This window comes from Chiloscyllium plagiosum, unplaced genomic scaffold (genome assembly GCF_037043375.1).
Source record: "Chiloscyllium plagiosum isolate Xiang-an unplaced genomic scaffold, Cpla_swu_hap1 HiC_scaffold_14, whole genome shotgun sequence".
In the NCBI taxonomy this organism is placed as follows: domain Eukaryota; kingdom Metazoa; phylum Chordata; class Chondrichthyes; order Orectolobiformes; family Hemiscylliidae; genus Chiloscyllium; species Chiloscyllium plagiosum.
In genome coordinates this window covers 23,104,967-23,125,610 of record NW_028270152.1, presented here as the reverse complement: position 1 = coordinate 23,125,610, position 20,644 = coordinate 23,104,967, and the positions used below count along the sequence as shown (strand labels likewise).

The window sequence follows — 20,644 nt, the reverse complement described above, 5'->3', positions numbered from 1 at the left end:
CAGCATCAAGGACCCAGGTTCGATTTCCACCTTGGGCGATGGCACATTCTCCCCGTGGACTGACCAATGTCCTATCCAGCCACACCACTGACCTCCCAACTCCTGTACTCATTGCTTTGACCAATGAAGGCAAGCATACGAAATGCCTTTTTCACTATCCTGTCCACCCGGGACTTCACTTTCAAGGAACTATGAACCTGTACTCCAAGGTTCTTGAATTTGCCAGAGCACGGAAAAAGTGACAGAGAAAAGTACTTGTTGTATTTTGACCATTTGGTCAGAGCTGAAAAGTGTCAGGGGTAAAGTGGAGGGCAACAGACAGGTCGATCTAATTGAAGTTGAATGATGGTTGTCACAGAGTGCCTGTAAGGTGAGCTACAGCCAATTTGAGAGATGGCATAGACAGTCAAACATGGCATACTGTAACTAACTCACTAATGGTGTGTATATGTGTGCATAATGTATAACAGAATAAACAGGCTTAGTTTGGTGTTGACCTTCCACGTGTTGCACACTGTTGTAGATTTTCCTGAAAATGCAGACTAAGATAGCAGATCTCCGAGAATTCCTTGTTGGAGTAGTTTATAAACAGGAGGATCTAGTATTCACTGATGCTTTATTTTCCTCTACTCTGCAGGTCTACGTGTTTGAGAGTGTTGACAGACATTCACAGATGTGCTTTAAGGTAATTGATAGTCTCATTTCATTTACAGTGCTTCCTGTTTCATCGTGAATCCTCCAACTCACCACTACATTTCCTGATTCCTGCACTTTCTCCAATTTGGCATGTTACTTATCTCGTGTTCTGTGCTGCATGAGCATAAATTTCCTCTGACTAAACATGACAAAGATGGATGCTATAGTTGTGGCCCCATCACAAATTCGGCTACCCCACTCTACTCCCTCCATTCCTCTTCCTACGAGGTCTTTGAGGCTGGTCAGAAACTCTCTGCTCAATTTGACCCAGCGATGAACCTGAGAATGTTGAAGTTCCGAGGAATTTGGATGCTTTCTAGCTGGAAACACGGAGCTGGCACGCTGGTTTAGCAAGATCTGGAAAATGCAAATAATACTTAACTCTTTTTGGGAGTTACCAGAACAAAGAAACCTTGTCACAATTGGAGATGGCTTGGTGAGATCTCACACCAGGACTGAGCGAAAGTCTGGTTTAAGGGCCGTCCGGGTCTTGGTTTCCTGGCACCAGCCCCCATTTGTGGGGGAGTTTCTGGCAAGGTATCTTCCTGTACACAATGGATACGTGACCTGGTTTGTTCAGAGCCAGTTGAGGCCAATTAAAGAAGGCTTGCTACAACTTACTGGCGGGGGCCAGTTTAGCTGGCATCAGTGGTGAAGGGGTGTAGCGGGCAGTGAGCCAGGCTGGCCAAGAGGCTTTGCCCGCCTGGCTGCCCATTAGAAATGTACCATCACAATGGTGGGCTTGGCTGCACGGAACAGTTTGGAAGTTTTTAAAACTTCCAACAAGTTGGAGAGAAGGTGCTTCTGTTTTTAACCACCTTCTCCCTTAGATTTGCCTACCATTGCGAAATGCTGCTCCCTGGGCAGTCCCCAGTTAGCCTTCTGTTTCTGAAAGCCTGAATCTGCTGTCCTTCGTTATGATGAGCCTGACCTCTGACTATGAATTGACAGCACTGAGTGGGTGGGGGAGGGGGAAATATCTCAGTGTGACCATTTCCCTCAGTGTGGGGCCTGAAGTTAGGAATCAACAGCCTGCTGGGAAAACCCTGCTGCAGGTCATGAGGTTAACCAGAACTGCAGACAGGACCCATGAAACACAGTAGATGCCAAACTCCCCATAGGCATACATTTGCTTACAACGAGGAAGTAAAAGCCCATGAAGGTTTCAAGAGATTTTCCTGATACTGAATTTACCTGAAACAGATAGAAGGGTTGATAAAGAGGACAAAACTGGCACGATTATGTGGAGTTATGTTCCACTAATAGTTACTGAGATAGCTATCTGCAGCAAGTTGTTACTGGCCCCATGAATTTAGCTTATAATCTGAGATTGTCTATGGAAATGACTCACGAGTGTAGAAAGTGTGCTAGTTATAGCAGCATTTTTGACATGTTGCCAATAACATCTTTTTGTGTTTGCAGTTTAAATATAAAAACAGCAGCCACATTGAATGCCGAAACAGACGAGGTATGTTAGATCAATAAACAATGTTTCTGACGGCAGGGTTCACTGCTTCTAAAACGAGTGTTGTACCTCAGTGCTTAGGGGGGGATCAACGGCATGTACTTCAGTAACAGGAGGAGAATGGGAATAAATACAACAAATTTCCCAGGAATGTCTGCCTCCGATGTAGGATTTGAGCACAAAACCCCCTGAGACTGACCCCCAGGGCAGTACTGAGGGAGTGCTGAACTGTCAGAGGTGCTGCTTTTTTTAGATCAGGTATGAAACCAAGTTTCCATTTGTCTCCTCAGATAACAAAGTTTATATGTCACTGTTTTGAAGAAAAGCAGGGGAGTTATCCCCAGGAACTTGTGCAATGCCTGTCCATTATTCAACATCACATGATGACGTTGCTGTCTCTGGGAACTTGCTTTGTGCAAATTGACTCCATGTTTCCTACAGTTACACCAGTGACTGCATTTTAAATATAGACCTAGTTGTGAAAAGCACTATGTCAATGCAAGCCTGACTTCCCCTTCAGTCTTGCTCTCAATCTGGGTGATATGGCAAGAGGTGAGCTTAGCCTGGGTCAGGTGGCAAGAGAAATTCTTGTTCAGTGCAAGATTTTGGAGGCAGAATTTCTCCGGATTAGTGACTTGGCCATTTTAGTTTTGTTTCTCTCCATTCCAGGCAAACTGAAGCAATCTTCGTTTTGGGAATGATGTTGTTCGGGTGAAGAAGGGGGACTGTTAGGTTGGGGGCTGGCACGGAGGGGGTGATCAGTTACACTAATGCCCACAAAAGAAGAGCAGCAATAAATTGGATTGATGTTGTGTTTTTGATAATCTAATGCAGTTGAACTCCTTTGGTGAATTAACGCAAATCTGTAATTTTATGAAGTTGGGACTGTATTGTTTTTTCAATACTCTTCATTACTGACCGCATCTAAATTTGTTAACTAACATCCTGAAGACTACCTCATTTTCAGATGCTGACTGGAATGTGACGATGGTGACAGAATCAAACCAACTCTTGCTGTCCTTTGCTTCACACATCCCAGCATCGTTCAGTGCTGTGCTATGCAAGACGGAAGAGGATGAATGCAAAAATCAAACACTAATTCACAACGTGACCCAGGTTAGAACTGTGTGCGATATCTCAACTTTACAAGCTGTGGATTATACGTATTAGAGCCCTGTTAGCTAATACAACATAATTTGTTTGTTTTTAAGCTGTGGCTATAAATGTAGATGACTGGACTGACTTTCAGAAGAAACTGTATTTCCCTGCAGACAGCTCAGAGACCGTTAATATCTTCTTGTAGCTTGTGAACCCAAGACAATTGACAGCGAGAATCTTCTAGATCATCTGATCTGTCCAATGTGTTGTGTATCACAATACATACGGTCCTATCTTCTCCAAAATTGTGGGACAATTTGAGGGGACACAATTTTAACAATTCTTCTTTGACTCTTTAAGGCAACCAAAGCTGGTCCACGGGATTAGTTATTATGGTAGTCAGTATCTACAGGTCATACAAGGGAACAACCACCTCAGACAAAAATTCTTACACAAACATGAAGAATCATTGTGCACGCAATTAGTCGCAGCTTGTTCCAGAGCTCTCATACTTACTGGGAAAAGGATCATCTCCTGACATCCAGCCAAGATCTGGTCTTCCACAGATATGGGACAAATTGTTTAGTCTTGATCATCCTCTAAGCCTTGATCTAATCAGCTTTATTACCTGCTTGTCTCTAAAGGGTTGAGTTGAACTTTCTGTCCATCCTGGTGACTTGGGGTTGTCTTGTGATGATTCTTTGCATTATCCTTACTAATATATAAAACATTATTATAACTGAGGCCTGACCAACACTATACACAAGTGTAAAATATTCTAACTGAGGCAAGATACAGGTCGATTTGCCACAATGTGTGTTTCATTAATGTGAATTCACTTTAACATGATTGACATGTTGGGGACACTGTTCCTAAAGAATGTATTGATTATAATGTGGATCCGGCCCGATTAGTTTAAAGGGTGCTGCTATTATGTAATTTTCTTATAACACAGGGTTGCATGAGAACGAACTACCATGTTACAGCAGAACTGGCTGTAGTATGCTTCAAATTTGTCGTCAGTTGTTTTGAAAGTACAAGCCAACACTCTTTGATATTGCTGTCTCGACATTTCATTGCACAGATACCATTTAAAGATCTATGTACGAGAATGTCCTGATCTCTTTCTCTTTTTCTAATATTTCCTGAAAATGTGTGTATTCATCCCTAGCAGTCACAGCATGAACAGAATTGTTGATGTATTGATTTTCCCCCACTGGTGTTGGATCAAGTACAGATTTGGTGATAAGATGATGTATACTTTACCTCATAAATGTTCCTTGACTCCAACCTTCGATAGGTTTCTACTCCATTAGTGTGATTATTCTGTTTCACATTTTCTGCCCATTGCATTATGGTTGCCAGCTCTGATTCATTATGAAAGGGGTTGAAGGTTAACACAGTTATTTAATCAAGATTTTTATAGCAGACAGGCAGCAGGAGCCCCATTCTCTGTTGACCTGTTTTTAACTTGTTTTTATTTAGATTAGACAAGGCCCAACAAGTCCACACCGACCCTCCAAAGAGCAACCCACCCAGTCCCATTTCCCTCTGACTAATGTACCTAACATTATGGGCAGTTTAGCATGGCCAATTCACCTGACCTGCACATCTTTGGACTGTGGGAGGAAACCCGGAGCACCCGAAGGAAACCCACGCAGACACTGGGAGAATGTGCAAACTCCACACAGACCTTTGCCCAAGTCTGGAATCGAACCTGAGACCCTGGTGCTGTGAGGCAGCAGTGCTAACCACTGAGCCACCGTGCCGCCCTAATTTACTTGTGTAAGGTTTTAAAAAGAGCAAACTTTAGACCAAAATTCTATTTCTAGAGAAAGGGAGTTTTTTTTTAAATTGCAGCATTGTAATAAACCTCTCTTTAGTTAGACCACCTATAGAGTACGATGTTCAGGTCTAGGTACCATAGCAGCTTTTAGAAAAGAGGCATTGTAGATGATGCAGAGAAGATTTATAAGGATGATTCCAAGAATAAATGGTTATGCACTTCAGGGAAGGATTGACAGACTGGGTCTACTCACTCTATTGAGAAATGAAAGCTGAAGAGTGACCCAAAAGAAGGGTTGAAAATAGTGAAAGGTTTTGCGAGACAGTGTTTTCTATTGAGGAGAGGAGCATTAAGGACTATCAGTAAAAGATGATCCCCCAAGAAATCCAACAGGGAATTTAGAAGAAATAATATCCAAAGAGTGGTAGGAATGTAGAGTACATGTTCACAGTATATGAGAGAGATGGTTATGATCACGGATTTAGCTTAGGAAAGATGGAAAGAGATTTGAGTGGTCCATAAACGTTGGCAGGGATTGCTTGGGCCCAATGGCCGGTTTGTGCTGTATGTCCTGTGTAATCTCAATGAATGTTTCTTCTCAGACTGAGTTCAGCACCCAGAAGCTCCTTATGGTCTTGCCTGTAGAAAGTCACAAATTCTGTGTAAGGGTAAGTAACTCATTGATTATCTTCAAGGAGGGGGAGATTTCTCAATATTTTATTGTAAATATCAGCTTGAGTGTGGGAAATCCTGTAGATGTTTGTAATTGGCCTGTTCGGATATGTTATGATACACCTCTAGAGCAAGTGGGACTTGAACCCATGCCTCCTGACCTGCAGGTAGGGAAACGACCACTGCACCACAGGAGCCCTGTTAAGTCTGTATTCTGCTCTTGAACAGTGGCTTGAATAGTGACAAAGCTTTTCACTGTGCCTTGGTACACGTGACAATCAATTCAATTCAATTCAACTCGTGAATAAGGTAAACATGAAAAGTTTCTCTATTTCACTTTCATCAATGCCTTTCCCATTATCCCAGGAGAGAGAAGCAAACAGCTTAAAAAATCTTAGTAAAGAGACGTTCATAATGCATGAACTTGACTCAACAGAGTCAGTAAATTGTCCTTGCAGAAGCCGTGGTGAAATCCTGAATAAGATTAGATTACTTAGTGTGGAAACAGGCCCTTCAACCCAACAAGTCTATACCGACCCTCCGAAGAGCAACCCACCCAGATACATTTCCCTTTGACTAATTCACCTTGCTGAATTGGAGTACAATTTTGGATACTTATGGATCCTCCATGAACTTCAAAAACTAAAAATAATGGCAAGAGGTGGCAGTGAGATCAGAAGAAAGTTGTTCATTAGCTTAGTCAAATAAGAAGCAGATTAGAGAAGTTGGTCAACATCTTTTTAATGTCGGCCAGGTGAAAGTGGGTACTGCAGATGCTGGAGATTAGAATCAAGTTTAGAGTAGTCTGGAAAAGCACAGCAGGTCAGGCAGCATCCGTGAAGCAGGAGAATCGACGTTTCATGCAAAAGCCCTTCATCTTTTTAATGTCCCCCTCCTAGGTGTGGCGTTCTGATGTGGTCTTCTCTGGGAAGCAGTTGCTTTGTCCACAGTGTAAGTACAGTGGTTTATTTCATCACATTTTAAAAGCATTGTAATGGATGTTTGACATGTTCTGAGCATCTTTTATAGTCTGCCTTCGAGTTCCTGTAAATGTAAACAGTGCATATTTGACTTTCTGGAAGGATTACTATTCCTGTTACATGCAGTCTATTAGATATTCTGTTCCCACTTGTTATCTGAAATGTTCGCTTTGTTTTTGCTTGTTGTTTTACAGACTCGCGTAATCGGCTTGGGCTGGGGCTCTTGAGTACCTTGGTATTGTTAGCTGTTATGCCAATGCTTGTTTATATGGTCTGGAAGTTTGCAACTAAAGTTGTATCAGGTAACATAAAAATATAACAACAGTCATGCAGCACAGTGGGAGGACATTAGGCCCATCATGTCAATGCTGGTTCATTAAAAGAATGATTCAAATCACTCCAATTCTCCTCTTTCCCATGGCACTGCTAATTTCTCATTTTCAAGTCTGAATCTAAATTTTTTTTTTGGAAGTTGTTACTGTACCTGCTTCTACCATCCTTTTCAATGAGTGCATTCCAAAACACCGTAACTTTCTGTGTAAGGAAAAAGCAAAATCCTCATTTAGGATGGGGTTGTTTGATGTCATAACACATTAAATTGTTTTGCTGTCAATTCTATTGATGCCACAGACAAGAAGTCTCATTGGTCTAACTTCTGTGCACTTGAAAATAACCATACAAAAGCTTTCAGTGTAGAGTGATACACTCTCAGCAATCCCCAACCATCTTACATAATTGACATAAATTTCTCACCTTTGATTCCTGCCTATTCTTGTATCCTTCTGCAATGGTGGTTGATAACTGCGCAGCAAAACTCCTCTCACATCCATGCAAGCCATTGGCTGTTTCTGGGAAAGGAAGGGCAATTAAATATTGTGCTCCTCTAAGGAACATCAGCTACAATTAAATTCCAGCAGCCATCGCTGGAATCAGTGTATGTTGACAAGAGCCAAAATTCATTTGAGTGCTGATTGTTTTACTGTCTGTCAGCATTTGATATCAAATCTCTCAAATTAAATGTAACTATAAGAAAACAAAGTTCAGAATGAATTCAGATGCCTGGGGAGCCATTATTGAACGTCACTCATTTCCAGGCACGATAGTGATATTTTTTATAATGGATGAATATGATGCTAAATCCCCTCTGTTCTTTTATCTTTTCAGCCCCACTTTGGAGTAGAACTGTCCTGATGATGTACTCCCCAGATTCTGAAGACCAGAAGAAGCTGATCTGTGCTTTTGCAGATGTTCTGAAGACTGAATTGCGCTGTAACATCATCCTGGATCTATGGGATACTGGCAGGGTAGCGGAGATTGGTATCGTCTCTTGGCTTTATAGCAAAAGGGAACTTGTGGAACGTGAAGGAGGAAAGATAATAATCATTTGGTCAAAAAAAAGCCAAGAAATGTACAACCAATGGAGTATGCTGGACTCAGGAAGAAAAATGAACCACAATGACTTACATGACCTTTTCAGTACCGCGATGGCTTGTGTTTACAATGACATTTTGCGAAACAGGAGGATTAAAGATTACAGTATTATTTATTTTGATGGACTGTGCAACAAAGAGAACATTCCTGCAATATTTACCAAGATCCCCAAGTACCGAATGCTGAAGGATTTCTCTAGTCTGGTGCATGCCCTGCAATCTGCTTCCAAATTTCCATGCGGCCTGGAGTTGGGTGCGAAGTTTCTGGTGCATAAAATCCTGCGGTCTGAAAAAATGCAGACACTGCGAAATCAGATCGAGCAGTTCACAAAGTTACAGAGACATGGCCTTCTCTGCTGTGAGGAGAGTGACTGCTCCGACTGAGTTTGGATGGGACCTGACCTGTTTTAAAAGGTAACAAGTGAGAGCAGGATGATAGACCCCTTTGGTTAAATGGGAGAATTGGGCCTGCTTCATTTTACTTTTTGTTCTGAACCTTCTGCTTCTGGAATGCGGCAGTAATGAATGACATGCTGCAGACAGAACAGTGATAAGTGCATTGGAAGCAAGATACCACAAGCAGTGTAAATGTGCTGTTTTGAGAAGGATTAAATTCAGAAAGAAGACACTGGAGTCCATAAAGAATTTAACCCAAGGAACTGGTGTTTCGAATGTAAAGGTGCTCAGTCATGTGTCAATGTAATAATTGTGATCTGTGAATAGTTTTCACATGAATTATTGTTTGAAGTCAGCTTCACAATGTGAGATTAATATATTTGAGGGAAAAGAAGTAATCCTTCTGTTTTGGATGGAAGAGGGAGATGGAGAGGAGTAATTGGTATGAGTGTTTGTGGACATACTGGATTTCCTTAGCCTCCTGAGGAAGTAGAGGCATTGTGCTTTCCTGACCGTCGTGTCGACGTGAGTGGACCAGGACAGATCGGTGATCATCCCTTCCAGGAACGTGACATTCTCGAGCATCTCCACCTCAACTCCACTGATGCAGACAGGGGTGTGCCCTCCACTCCGCCTCCTGAAGTCAATTGCCAACTTCATCCTTTTGCTGATGTTGATGGAGGGGTTCTGAGGAAGGGTCACTGGATCTGAAACGCTAATTCTGATTTCTCCCATAGCTGCTGCCAGACCTGCTGAGTTTTTCTGGCAATTTCTGTTGTTGTTGTCTTTACACCATGGTGCTAAGCACCACTTATTTCAGAGCATTTGTTCCAATGTCCTGACCTCAGGTCAAAATTCTGAAGTACTGCAGATATTTTTAATTTGTAATTTCAATATATGTTTCTTAAGAGATCTGATATAGCCTGTGGATGTAAATTTGATTGGCTGACTGGCGAGAGAAGGACGAACAGAACGTCTTGACGATTCATTCAAAGGAGACTTCAATTAACAGCCCTTCAAAGGGGGAAGAGCTACATCAAATAGACTGGATCTAAGATTTGGTATGTCTGCAAAGATAACATAGGGCTGAGAGCAAGCTACTACTGAAGATTATGTCTCAACCCGGAGTCACATTGTGAGTTTTTCTCTTTTGAAGAATAAACACGGACAGGGCTTAAAAAGCCAGCTGTACTCAGGTGTGCTGGTGGGACTGAACATTCTCATGTGGACCAGCCTGGATTCAAGGCATTAGCATTTTGTGAAGGCCACAGTTGAAAAACTGTCACCCATTTGTTGCAGTTAAAGGAGGAACCTGTCCCTCACTCAGAGATGGAAACAAGACAAGGGAAACAGGTGGAGAAAAAGACCACCAACACACACCCCTCCCCCCAACCACCCCCAAGAATGTCTATGTTCAAATTCCATTCTAGGCCTTGATAGTGAAGAAAGATGCACAATGTAGCCAATCCCATTGAGTATCATGACTTGCCAATCCTTCCAGTATGTGTTGATGGCAGGTGATAAGAGCGGGAAAAATTCCTGTGGCCATATTGTGAGAAATTTGGAACCTCAACTGTCATGATCCGTAGCTTGAGATTGCAAGACACTGTGGCAATGTGCAATTTTTATCTACGGCTCTGACTCAGAGTGAATCCAAAACTTAATCCTGAAGCTTTTCACACACACAGATAATAAATTGGAGATTCAGTTGGCAATCACTGTCAGAGTATCAGTGAACAAAAAGGATTGGGCAAACTGGTAATCCTGGAAAATTTTTAAGAACAAGAGGGAATGTCATCGAAACTTACTTGCATTTGCCCTGCCTATCCCAAGTAAGGTGTTTCCCCAGGATGGGGAACCAAGAACCTAAGGGATGAGAACCTTATTTTTTTTAAAGCTCAGAGGGATGTGAATCTTTGGAATTATCAACCACAGAAGGCTATGGCAGTTCACTGAGTAGGTTTGAGGTAGAGATTGATTACCAGTGATGTACAGCTTTATAGGAATGAAGTGAGTAAAAGACATTGAAGTGTTCTATCAGCCATGATCTTATTGAGTGGCAGTGCAGGTTTAATGGGCTGAATGACCTTGGCAGCAGTTCCAGGATATAATCTTGTGAAGAGGCAAAGAGGAAATTCAAAGTCTTACCATTCTCTTTATGTCACACCACTATTTGATTCTGTTCCTCTTGTTTTAATAGCCAGACCTCTCGCCATCACCACGTCATCTTCCTGACATTTTATTTTGTGGCTTTTTGAGTGAACAATGTTAGAATGCCAAACACAAACTTGATGTGGGGGAGTCGGTGTTGGACTGGGGTGGACAAAGTTAAAAATCACACAACGCCAGGTTATGGTTCGACAGGATTATTTGGAAGCACTAGCTTTAGGAGCACCGCTCCTTCATCAGGTGGTTGTGAAGCAGGACCATAAGACACAGAATTTATAACAAACGATTATAGTGTTCTGCAAATAAAAGGAGATATGAAACAAACCTCGATTGTTGTTAAGTCTTTCATCTCTTAGCACAGGTTACAAGTTTTGGTTCATTAGTATGTAAATTCCAGAACTTCTTTTAAGTCACACTCTCAAGATGACTTAAGGTTTTCTAACAAAAGGTGACATCTCAGCTCAGACAGTGCATTAAAGGTGTGAGGTCAGAGTCTGTCTGCATCCCAGTCTTGAGTCAGACTGGAATTTGGATTAACTGGCACCATTAACTGCCTGCTAAGGAGTCAAAGGAGCCATTTGGATCCATTGGACGGTATAAATGGAGGAATTTTGGATCGTGCTGTAACCTGGAGCTTTATTTAAGATGGAAAATAAGAATTCCACTGGAAATGACACTTGGCTTCAAAAACCAGTTTTGTTTTTCTTTAAAAAAAACCCCATCACTAACCCTTTCCCTTCATATTGGTGTCAAAACACCAATTTGAACATGAGCCAGGTTTCCTGTTGCTTCATTCTTAACCATGAACTGATATGTGCTGAGCACAACATAGCTGCTAATTAATCCGTGTTTTAGTTTTGCACTGTCCTGTTCCTTTCTGATCTTTATGTATTGAGAAATGGATCTGTACAAAAGAAAGTCAGGTAGTGAGCAGAATAACTTAACTCATTTGTATTCAAAGCACAATTTATTTTGTCATTATCATTATAAGGATTATGTTTTTTTTAAACTAGTCATAAGAAGGTCGTAAGCTGTGCACTATACAAACATAAAATGCTGGAGGAAGTCAGGACGTTTGGCAGCATTTGCAGAGAAAGAGAATTAATGTATGAGATCAGTATGGCTGCTCTTCAGAGTTTTGCTGTCAGATCTATTGAATTTCTCTAGCATTCTCAGATTATTTTAGATTTCCAGTGTCCACAGCACTTTATCCTTAAGCTGAGCACTGGAAAGAAAGACAAGTGACTTTGCAATGAAAGAAATTTACAGGTACTGAGACAAAGGGCTTAAATACTGTGAAGAGTTCCTGGTGGTACTCTTGACATTTCACTTAGGTTTGTCTGGTGACAAAAACCATGTCAAAGGTTGCTCTGGAAATTCTAAAACGGTGCTGTCTCTCTGGGAAGACATCCTCAGTCACAGGAAATAGGTCATGGAGTCAAAATCATACAGCATGGAAACATACCCTGTGGCCAAACTAGTCCACACCAACCATATTCCCAAACTGAACCTGTCCCACCTGCCTGCATTTGGCCCATAGCCTTCCAAACCTTTCCTATTTATGAACTTACCTAAATGTCTTTAAAATGTTGCAACCGTACCTGCATCTACCTCTTCCCCTGGCAATACATTCCACACACTCCGTATTTTTTTAAAAATTGCCCCTCGGGTGATTAGGGAGAGTGAGGCAAAACACCCTCAATAGTTTTCCACAGCATGATTTAATTGTCTGTCTTCAAGTTAGTCAGAATTTTTTAATTCATGAAATTGCTGCAGGGATGGGGGATATAGATAAATCTTTTTTTTCTCTCCCATTTCTGCTGGATGCATGCATCGCACCCTGATAGCAGCAAAGACCCGTCAGTTTTGAAGATTTTAGCTTGGATGTTTCGCATACGTTTGTCTGCTTGTTACAGCTCTCCCATCGATGGTGGATCATCAATGGATTGTACCAAAGGGCACGATAAATACCATCTGCTCGATTTATCAGTTTATCCTTCCCTTATTATTTTTCTCGGAACTTGTACACTGAGTATTTTCCCCTATTATTCTGCAGCATTTGTTACACAAGGATTTAAATGGTTCAACATTTGCGAAGAGTTACCAATATTCTGACGCAAAGGATGATTATTTAAGAATTTGTCTTAAAGGTAACAATTTCTTTAACTTGAGGGAAAGCAGAATAAGTTCAGCTGCGCATGAATGAGATTGTTTTGAGGGTAGTCAGTTTGTTTGCTCTCCTTGAATGGTAGTATATATGTTTGTGCATTGACTGTGCACAGACATGTCTAGCTGTAATTTGTGGAATGGAAAAGAAGCAGATAAGATGCTATTATTATGTTCCAAGAAAGTGGCATAAAATTTCAGCCAGTTCAATTCATTCTGCATGATATTGAGACATGGTTGAATGGACTGGGGCCTGTATCTAGTAGATTAGTTGTTCTAATGCAACTAAAGTATTGGGATCTAGCTGACATTGTGGAAAATTGCCCTCTGCACAATAGAAGAAACACTGTAATGTAGGCAATAACTGCTCATAAGTTGACTTTTGATCGTCAGCAAAATGACGAAGGTGCCATTGACAGTGCTATTGTGTTATACAGATCTGTTCGCCAGGGCTCAGTTTGAGTTTTGAGCTGAAAATGTGTTGCTGGAAAAGCGCAGCAGGTCAGGCAGCATCCAGGGAACAGGAGAATCGACGTTTCGGGCATAAGCCCTTCTTCAGGAATGAGGAAAGTTTGTCCAGCAGGCTAAGATAAAAGGTAGGGAGGAGGGACTTGAAGGAGGGGCGTTGGAAATGCGATGGGTGGAAAGAGGTCAAGGTGAGGGTGATAGGTCAGACTGGGGTGGGGGCGGAGAGGTCAGGAAGAAGATTGCAGGTTAGGAAGGCGGTGCTGAGTTCGATGGATTTGACTGAGACAAGGTGGGGGGAGGGGAAATGAGGAAACTGGTGAAATCCGAGTTCATCCCTTGTGGTTGGAGGGTTCCTAGGCGGAAGATGAGGCGCTCTTCCTCCAACCGTCGTGTTGTTGTGGTCTGGCGATGGAGGAGTCCAAAGACCTGCATATCCTTGGTGGAGTGGGAGGGGGAGTTGAAGTGTTGGGCCACAGGGTGGTTGGGTTGGTTGGTCCGGGTGTCCCAGAGGTGTTCTCTGAAACGCTCCGCAAGTAGGCGGCCTGTCTCCCCAACATAGAGGAGGCCACATCGGGTGCAGAGGATGCAATAGATGATGTGTGTGGAGGTGCAGGTGAATCTGTGGCGGATATGGAAGTTTCCTTTGGGGCCTTGGAGGGAGGTGAGGGGGTAGGTGTGGGCGCAAGTCTTGCACCTCCTGCGGTTGCAGGGGAAGATGCCGGGAGTGGAGGTTGGGTTGGTGGGGGGTGTGGATCTGACGAGGGAGTGGTCTTTACGGAATGCTGATAGGGGAGGGGAGGGAAATATATCCTTGGTGGTGGGGTCCGTTTGGAGGTAGCGGAAATGACGGCGGATGATGCGCTGAACATGGAGATTGGTGGGGTGGTAGGTGAGGACCAGTGGGGTTCTGTCCTGGTGGCGGTTGGAGGGGCGGGGCTCAAGGGCGGAGGAGCGGGAAGTGGAAGAGATGCGGTGGAGGGCATCGTCGACCACGTCTGGAGGGAAATTGCGGTCCTTGAAGAAGGAGGCCATCTGGGTTGTACGTTTTTGGAACTGGTCCTCCTGGGAGCAGATGCAGCGGAGACGAAGGAATTGGGAGAATGGGATGGCGTTTTTACAGGGGGCAGGGTGGGAGGAGGTGTAGTCCAGGTAGCTGTGGGAGTCGGTCGGTTTGTAATAGACCTCCAAGGCCCCAAAGGAAACTTCCATATCCGCCACAGATTCACCTGCACCTCCACACACATCATCTATTGCATCCTCTGCACCCGATGTGGCCTCCTCTATATTGGGGAGACAGGCCGCCTACTTGCGGAGCATTTCAGAGAACACCTCTGGGACACCCGGACCAACCAACGCAACCACCCTGTGGCCCAACACTTCAACTCCCCCTCCCACTCCACCAAGGATATGCAGGTCTTTGGACTCCTCCATCGCCAGACCACAACAACACAATGGTTGGAGGAAGAGCGCCTCATCTTCCGCCTAGGAACCCTTCAACCACAAGGGATGAACTCGGATTTCACCAGTTTCCTCATTTCCCCTCCCCCCACCTTGTCTCAGTCAAATCCATCGAACTCAGCACCGCCTTCCTAACCTGCAATCTTCTTCCTGACCTCTCCGCCCCCCACCCCAGTCTGACCTATCACCCTCACCTTGACCTCTTTCCACCTATCGCATTTCCGACGTCCCTCCTCCCTACCTTTTATCTTAGCCTGCTGGACAAACTTTCCTCATTCCTGAAGAAGGGCTTATGCCCGAAACGTCGATTCTCCTGATCCCTGGATGCTGCCTGACCTGCTGCGCTTTCCCAGCAACACATTTTCAGCTCTGATCTCCAGCATCTGCAGACCTCACTTTCTCCTCAGTTTGAGTTTTGCCAGGGCTGCTGAACTCCTGACCTCAGGTCTTGAGGCCTGAACAGGATTTAAAAAAAAGTTAAATTCCAGATGTTGGGTTTGCTCTTCACTTTGAAACAGCATTTGACCAAGTGTGACATCAATAAGCCCAGCAAAAGTGAAGTTGATGACAAATGGGAGAGAACTCTAGTTATAACTAGCACAGCGGCAGCTGTTTGTGGTTGTTAGAGGCAAATCATCTCAGTCCTAGGATGTCATTGAAGGAGCTCCTCAGGCTAGTCCCCCAGCTTCAGCTGCTTTGACAGTGGCCTTCCCTCCAACATAAAGTCAAGAATGGGGACATTCGAACATGACTGTGAAGTCTGAAAGCCATTTGTAAGTCCATTGATTAAGCACTAAGATCTGTTCCTATCCAGGCTTGGGGTAATAATTGGCAAGTGACATTCATGCCACAAAAGTATTGGGCAATGATCATCTCCAACAAGCTAGAACTGTTCAGTGACCTGGAAACTAACTGAGCTAATTGTAGAGCTACTTTGGTTAAGAGAACAAGTCAGAGCTAATTTCTCTCCTCACTCCCAAAAGCCATCCACAATCTATAAGGCCCAAGCCACGATCATGATGGACTATTCTCCATTTGTTTCCAAACAGTAACTGGGGTGGCAAGGTGGCTCAGTTGGTGGCATTGCTGTCTCACAGTGCCAGGGACCTGGATTTAATTCCATCTTAGATGCCTGCCTCCTGGTGTTCCCTGTATCTGTGTGGATTTCCACCAGGTGACCTGGTTTCCTCCCATAGTTAAAAGATTCAAAGATGTGCAGGTTAGGTAAGTTGGCTGTGGGAAATTGCCCATAATGTCCAAGGGTGTGCAGGCTGGGTAGGTTAGCCATGGGGAATGGGGTGGGGACTGGGTCTGGGTGGAAGGCTGTTTGCAGGGTTGGTGCAGGTTTGATGTAAACGGGCCGAATGGCCTCTTTCTGCTCTGTGGGGATACCACATGGTCAAAATCAGTCCTTTCATGAGTGAATCATGTTCCACTTTCTACCTCAATTCTTCTTCCACCAATAAAGTGGCCGCAGTGTGTACCATCTGTACCATACACTCAGCAATTCACCAAGGGTCTATTGACAGCACTTACCAAGAAATGTAAGGGCAGCAGATGTATGGAACAAGAACACTGGCAAGTTCTCTCTAACTCAAAATCAAGCTGACTTGGAATTATGTCACACTTTCTTCACTGTTGCCAGGAATAAGCAACAAATCTCAATGAATATAATTAGTTTTGTAATTATAGTACAGGTTATGCAGAAAACTTCACCTAAACCTGTGTCCCTCATTATTTCAAAAAGTTGGATTAGGTGCTTTTCTCCAATTGGGGAAAATATTCAACTCTAAGTTTGTTAGATAAACTACAAGAACAGTCATAAAGCCTTTCTACACTTGAACCAGAAAATCAGAGATATATAATCAGAAAAAAAAATCGGATATTCCTGCCTTTTCTCGACAATGTTATGGAATTTGCCTTCGGCATGAAGGGTGGAACTGCTGACTCGTGGTTGCCTGTAATTTTTGATGTGTTCAACTTTACCCTAATATTGCTTGTTACTTCCAAGTATTTTATTCAGCCAGTGAAGCTATGAATTGCACCATTACTGTGCAATCAACACATAATTTTGACATAGGGTAAAATAAAATGTGAAGGCTGGAATGCTGCTGCTGTACATGGTAATTTACAATAACTAACATTATTTTGCAATCTAAGTTGGAAAGTAGAGATGACTTTGCCTTCTCCTTAACCAGTTTGACTTGAACCAAAACTCAATGTGGCATCAGCCACATGATAAATGCCGGTGACAGTAATGGAATACACTATCCAAAAATCATAGCAGTCATGAAGATTGAGAAACAGACCTGAATATGCCTAGAAAGAGAACTTTAAAAAGAAACATATTTCCAGAAAATCATCCATACAGCTTTTATGAATGGCCAGAAAAGACAGCTGCCACAAAGAAAATATTCCGGAACAGAAAAGAATCCATCAGAAATAACTGGAGAGAAGTTTGCTTTTTAGACCTAGTAATAGGGAAACTAACGTTTAAAGATCTGTAAGGCGGTAAAAGCTCAACAGCAAGTCAGGGGATAAATCAAGATTAACTACACGTGAAAAGATGCTGATTACCAAACTCCCGAAGCAGTTTCACTCCGTTAGAAGAAGATGGATTAAAAGAAAACAATTTCACCCAAAAAACTAGGCCAAGTATCACAATTAAAGACTCCGAACAGTAATTGAATAAATAGTTTAAAAACTGTTCAATAACAATGTTAACAAGTTAAAACCATTTTTCAAAAACAGTAAACCACTTGAAAAAAATGCAGAATGAGAGTCATGTATGAGAATTAGAAGTTTCAAAGCCTTACAGTGAAATTAATGAAATCTTCTTGTTTTTATATTTTATCTGTGAAAAGCAAGATTTATTCAGTAACTGTGAAGCTTTATTAACTTTAAATCACTATTTTCAACACAAATATTAAATTTTAAAAACTGAAAAAGAGCACAAATTGGTTCACGTGTTCTGGCTCAGATAGATTTACAACCTACCCTCTTTTATCTCCATGGTGCTATGGGTCAGAGTGGCTCTGGGCAGAGATTTCGTAAAAAGGATGAGATTAAGTGACACTATTTGTTGTCCCGGTTGAAATCATTAATTTAGCATGGATTAGGAACTGACTTTGTGTTTACCTGATTTGATTACTGCGCCATTTAACATCCAAACAATTAAATCTTTGTAATCACATAGCTGCTGTTGTTTCTCTCTTCTCAATTTGCTGAAACAAAGTAGGGGCGGCACGGTGGCACAGTGGTTAGCACTGCTGCCTCACAGCGCCGGAGACCCGGGTTCAACTCCCGCCTCAGGCGACTGACTGTGTGGAGTTTGCACGTTCTCCCTGTGTCTGTGTGGGTTTCCTCCGGGTGCTCCGGTTTCCTCCCACAGTCCAAAGATGTGCAGGTCAGGTGAATTGGCCATGGTAAATTGCCCGTAGTGTTAGGTAAGGGGTAAATGTAGGGGAATGGGTGGATTGCGCTTCAGCGGGTCGGTGTGGACTTGTTGGGCCGAAGGGCCTGTTTCCACACTGTAATGTAATCTAAAAATCTAATCTAAAAGGAATTAAACAGTTGTTTTATAAATAGCAGCACAATATGAGATGCTGTTGCTAATATACATTTGTTTGTTACTCAAAGAACAATAGAACAGTTAGAGCACAGAAGGAAGCCATTCATTCTATTGTGTCTGTGCTAACCCTCTATAACAGCAACGTATCCACACTTGCTTTCCTGCCCATTCTCCTTATCCCTGCAACTTTGTTTCAGCAAATTGAGAAGAGAGAAACAACAGCAGCTATGTGATTACAAAGATTTAATTGTTTGGATGTTAAATGGCGCAGTAATCAAATCAGGTAAACACAAAGTCAGTTCCTAATCCATGCTAAATTAATGATTTCAACCGGGACAACAAATAGTGTCACTTAATCTCATCCTTTTTACGAAATCTCTGCCCAGAGCCACTCTGACCCATAGCACCATGGAGATAAAAGAGGGTAGGTTGTAAATCTATCTGAGCCAGAACACGTGAACCAATTTGTGCTCTTTTTCAGTTTTTAAAATTTAATATTTGTGTTGAAAATAGTGATTTAAAGTTAATAAAGCTTCACAGTTACTGAATAAATCTTGCTTTTCACAGATAAAATATAAAAACAAGAAGATTTCATTAATTTCACTGTAAGGCTTTGAAACTTCTAATTCTCATAAATGACTCTCATTCTGCATTTTTTTCAAGTGGTTTACTGTTTTTGAAAAATGGTTTTAACTTGTTAACATTGTTATTGAACAGTTTTTAAACTATTTATTCAATTACTGTTCGGAGTCTTTAATTGTGATACTTGGCCTAGTTTTTTGGGTGAAATTGTTTTCTTTTAATCCATCTTCTTCTAACGGAGTGAAACTGCTTCGGGAGTTTGGTAATCAGCATCTTTTCACGTGTAGTTAATCTTGATTTATCCCCTGACTTGCTGTTGAGCTTTTACCGCCTTACAGATCTTTAAACGTTAGTTTCCCTATTACTAGGTCTAAAAAGCAAACTTCTCTCCAGTTATTTCTGATGGATTCTTTTCTGTTCCGGAATATTTTCTTTGTGGCAGCTGTCTTTTCTGGCCATTCATAAAAGCTGTATGGATGATTTTCTGGAAATATGTTTCTTTTTAAAGTTCTCTTTCTAGGCATATTCAGGTCTGTTTCTCAATCTTCATGACTGCTATGATTTTTGGATAGTGTATTCCATTACTGTCACCGGTATTTATCATGTGGCTGATGCCACATTGAGTTTTGGTTCAAGTCAAACTGGTTAAGGAGAAGGCAAAGTCATCTCTACTTTCCAACTTAGATTGCAAAATAATGTTAGTTATTGTAAATTACCATGTACAGCAGCAGCATTCCAGCCTTCACATTGAGAATAACCTCAATCGTGTCGTGTAGCACTGTCACTGTGCTCAATGGGACAGACTTCTGAAGTGAGAGATGGCATGGGGCAGGATGATACTAGGCACACAAACACACAAGATGGCCACTAAGCCATCAGTTGGCCACATGACACACAAGATGGCTGCTGAACCACAACATGGAAAGAGACTACAGAGCAAATACAGACACTGCCTGGGGCCACCAGAGTGCCAGCACAATGCACTCAAAACCTAGTTGATTAGTTTAAGGCGGGTGGGGGAGAGAATACACATGAGTAGCATACACCGTCCGCTGAAGTGTTGAAAGAAGTAAAAATGGCCTCAAGTAGAGTGATATGCTCTTCTTGTCGGATGTGGGAGTTTAGGGAGAGTTTACGGGTTACTGAGGATTATATCTGCAATAAATGCCATTGGTTGCGAATCCTATCAGAAAGAATTGATCGGATGGAGAGGCAATGAGGAATTTACAAGACCAAAGGGTTGTGATGCATGGCAGTTTTGGGAAGGGAGGAAAGTCTCAGATACAGTAACATAGATGGGTTAACTCCAGGAAAGGTAAGAGAGGTAGGCAGGTAGTGCAGGAGTCTTCTTTGGCTATTCCCATTTCAAACAGGTATGCTGTTTTGGAAAACATAGGGGGTGTTGGATTCTCAGGGGAACGTAGCATGAGCAGCCAAGTTTCTGGTATCGAGACTGGCTGTAATGCAATGAGGGTACGTCAGGTTCCAAGCGTTCGATTGTGTTAGGGGACTCTCTATTCTGAGGTGCAGACAGACGTTTCTGTGGCCAGCAGCGAGAAATCAGAATGGTGTTGCTTCCCTGGTACCAGGATCAAAGATGTCTCCCAGAGGATGCAGAATGTTCTCCAGGGAGAGACGGCCCAGCAGGAGTTCATTGTACACATTGGTACCAACGATGTAGGAAGGGAAAAGGTTGAGATTCTGAAG

General features: G+C 42.5%; 1 protein-coding gene and 1 long non-coding RNA gene across 2 annotated transcripts in view; one reads left to right on the top strand and one right to left on the bottom strand.

The window, feature by feature from the left end:
- Nucleotides 1-11,009, top strand: part of LOC122558893 (interleukin-17 receptor E-like) — a 68,877-nt gene extending 57,868 nt beyond the window's left edge. Inside the window, exons 10-16 of the mRNA XM_043707809.2 lie at nt 638-685; nt 2,119-2,164; nt 3,129-3,277; nt 5,648-5,713; nt 6,617-6,668; nt 6,892-6,999; nt 7,862-11,009. Coding sequence (XP_043563744.2) covers nt 638-685; nt 2,119-2,164; nt 3,129-3,277; nt 5,648-5,713; nt 6,617-6,668; nt 6,892-6,999; nt 7,862-8,511 — 1,119 coding nt within the window. The 3' untranslated portion in view covers nt 8,512-11,009. The remainder of the gene's footprint in view (nt 1-637; nt 686-2,118; nt 2,165-3,128; nt 3,278-5,647; nt 5,714-6,616; nt 6,669-6,891; nt 7,000-7,861) is intronic.
- Nucleotides 7,384-20,644, bottom strand: part of LOC148147931 (uncharacterized) — a 33,955-nt gene continuing 20,694 nt past the window's right edge. The window contains exons 2-3 of the long non-coding RNA XR_015759368.1: nt 8,289-8,413; nt 7,384-7,545 (exon numbers count right to left, since the gene is read on the bottom strand). This is a non-coding gene — a long non-coding RNA (uncharacterized LOC148147931). The remainder of the gene's footprint in view (nt 7,546-8,288; nt 8,414-20,644) is intronic.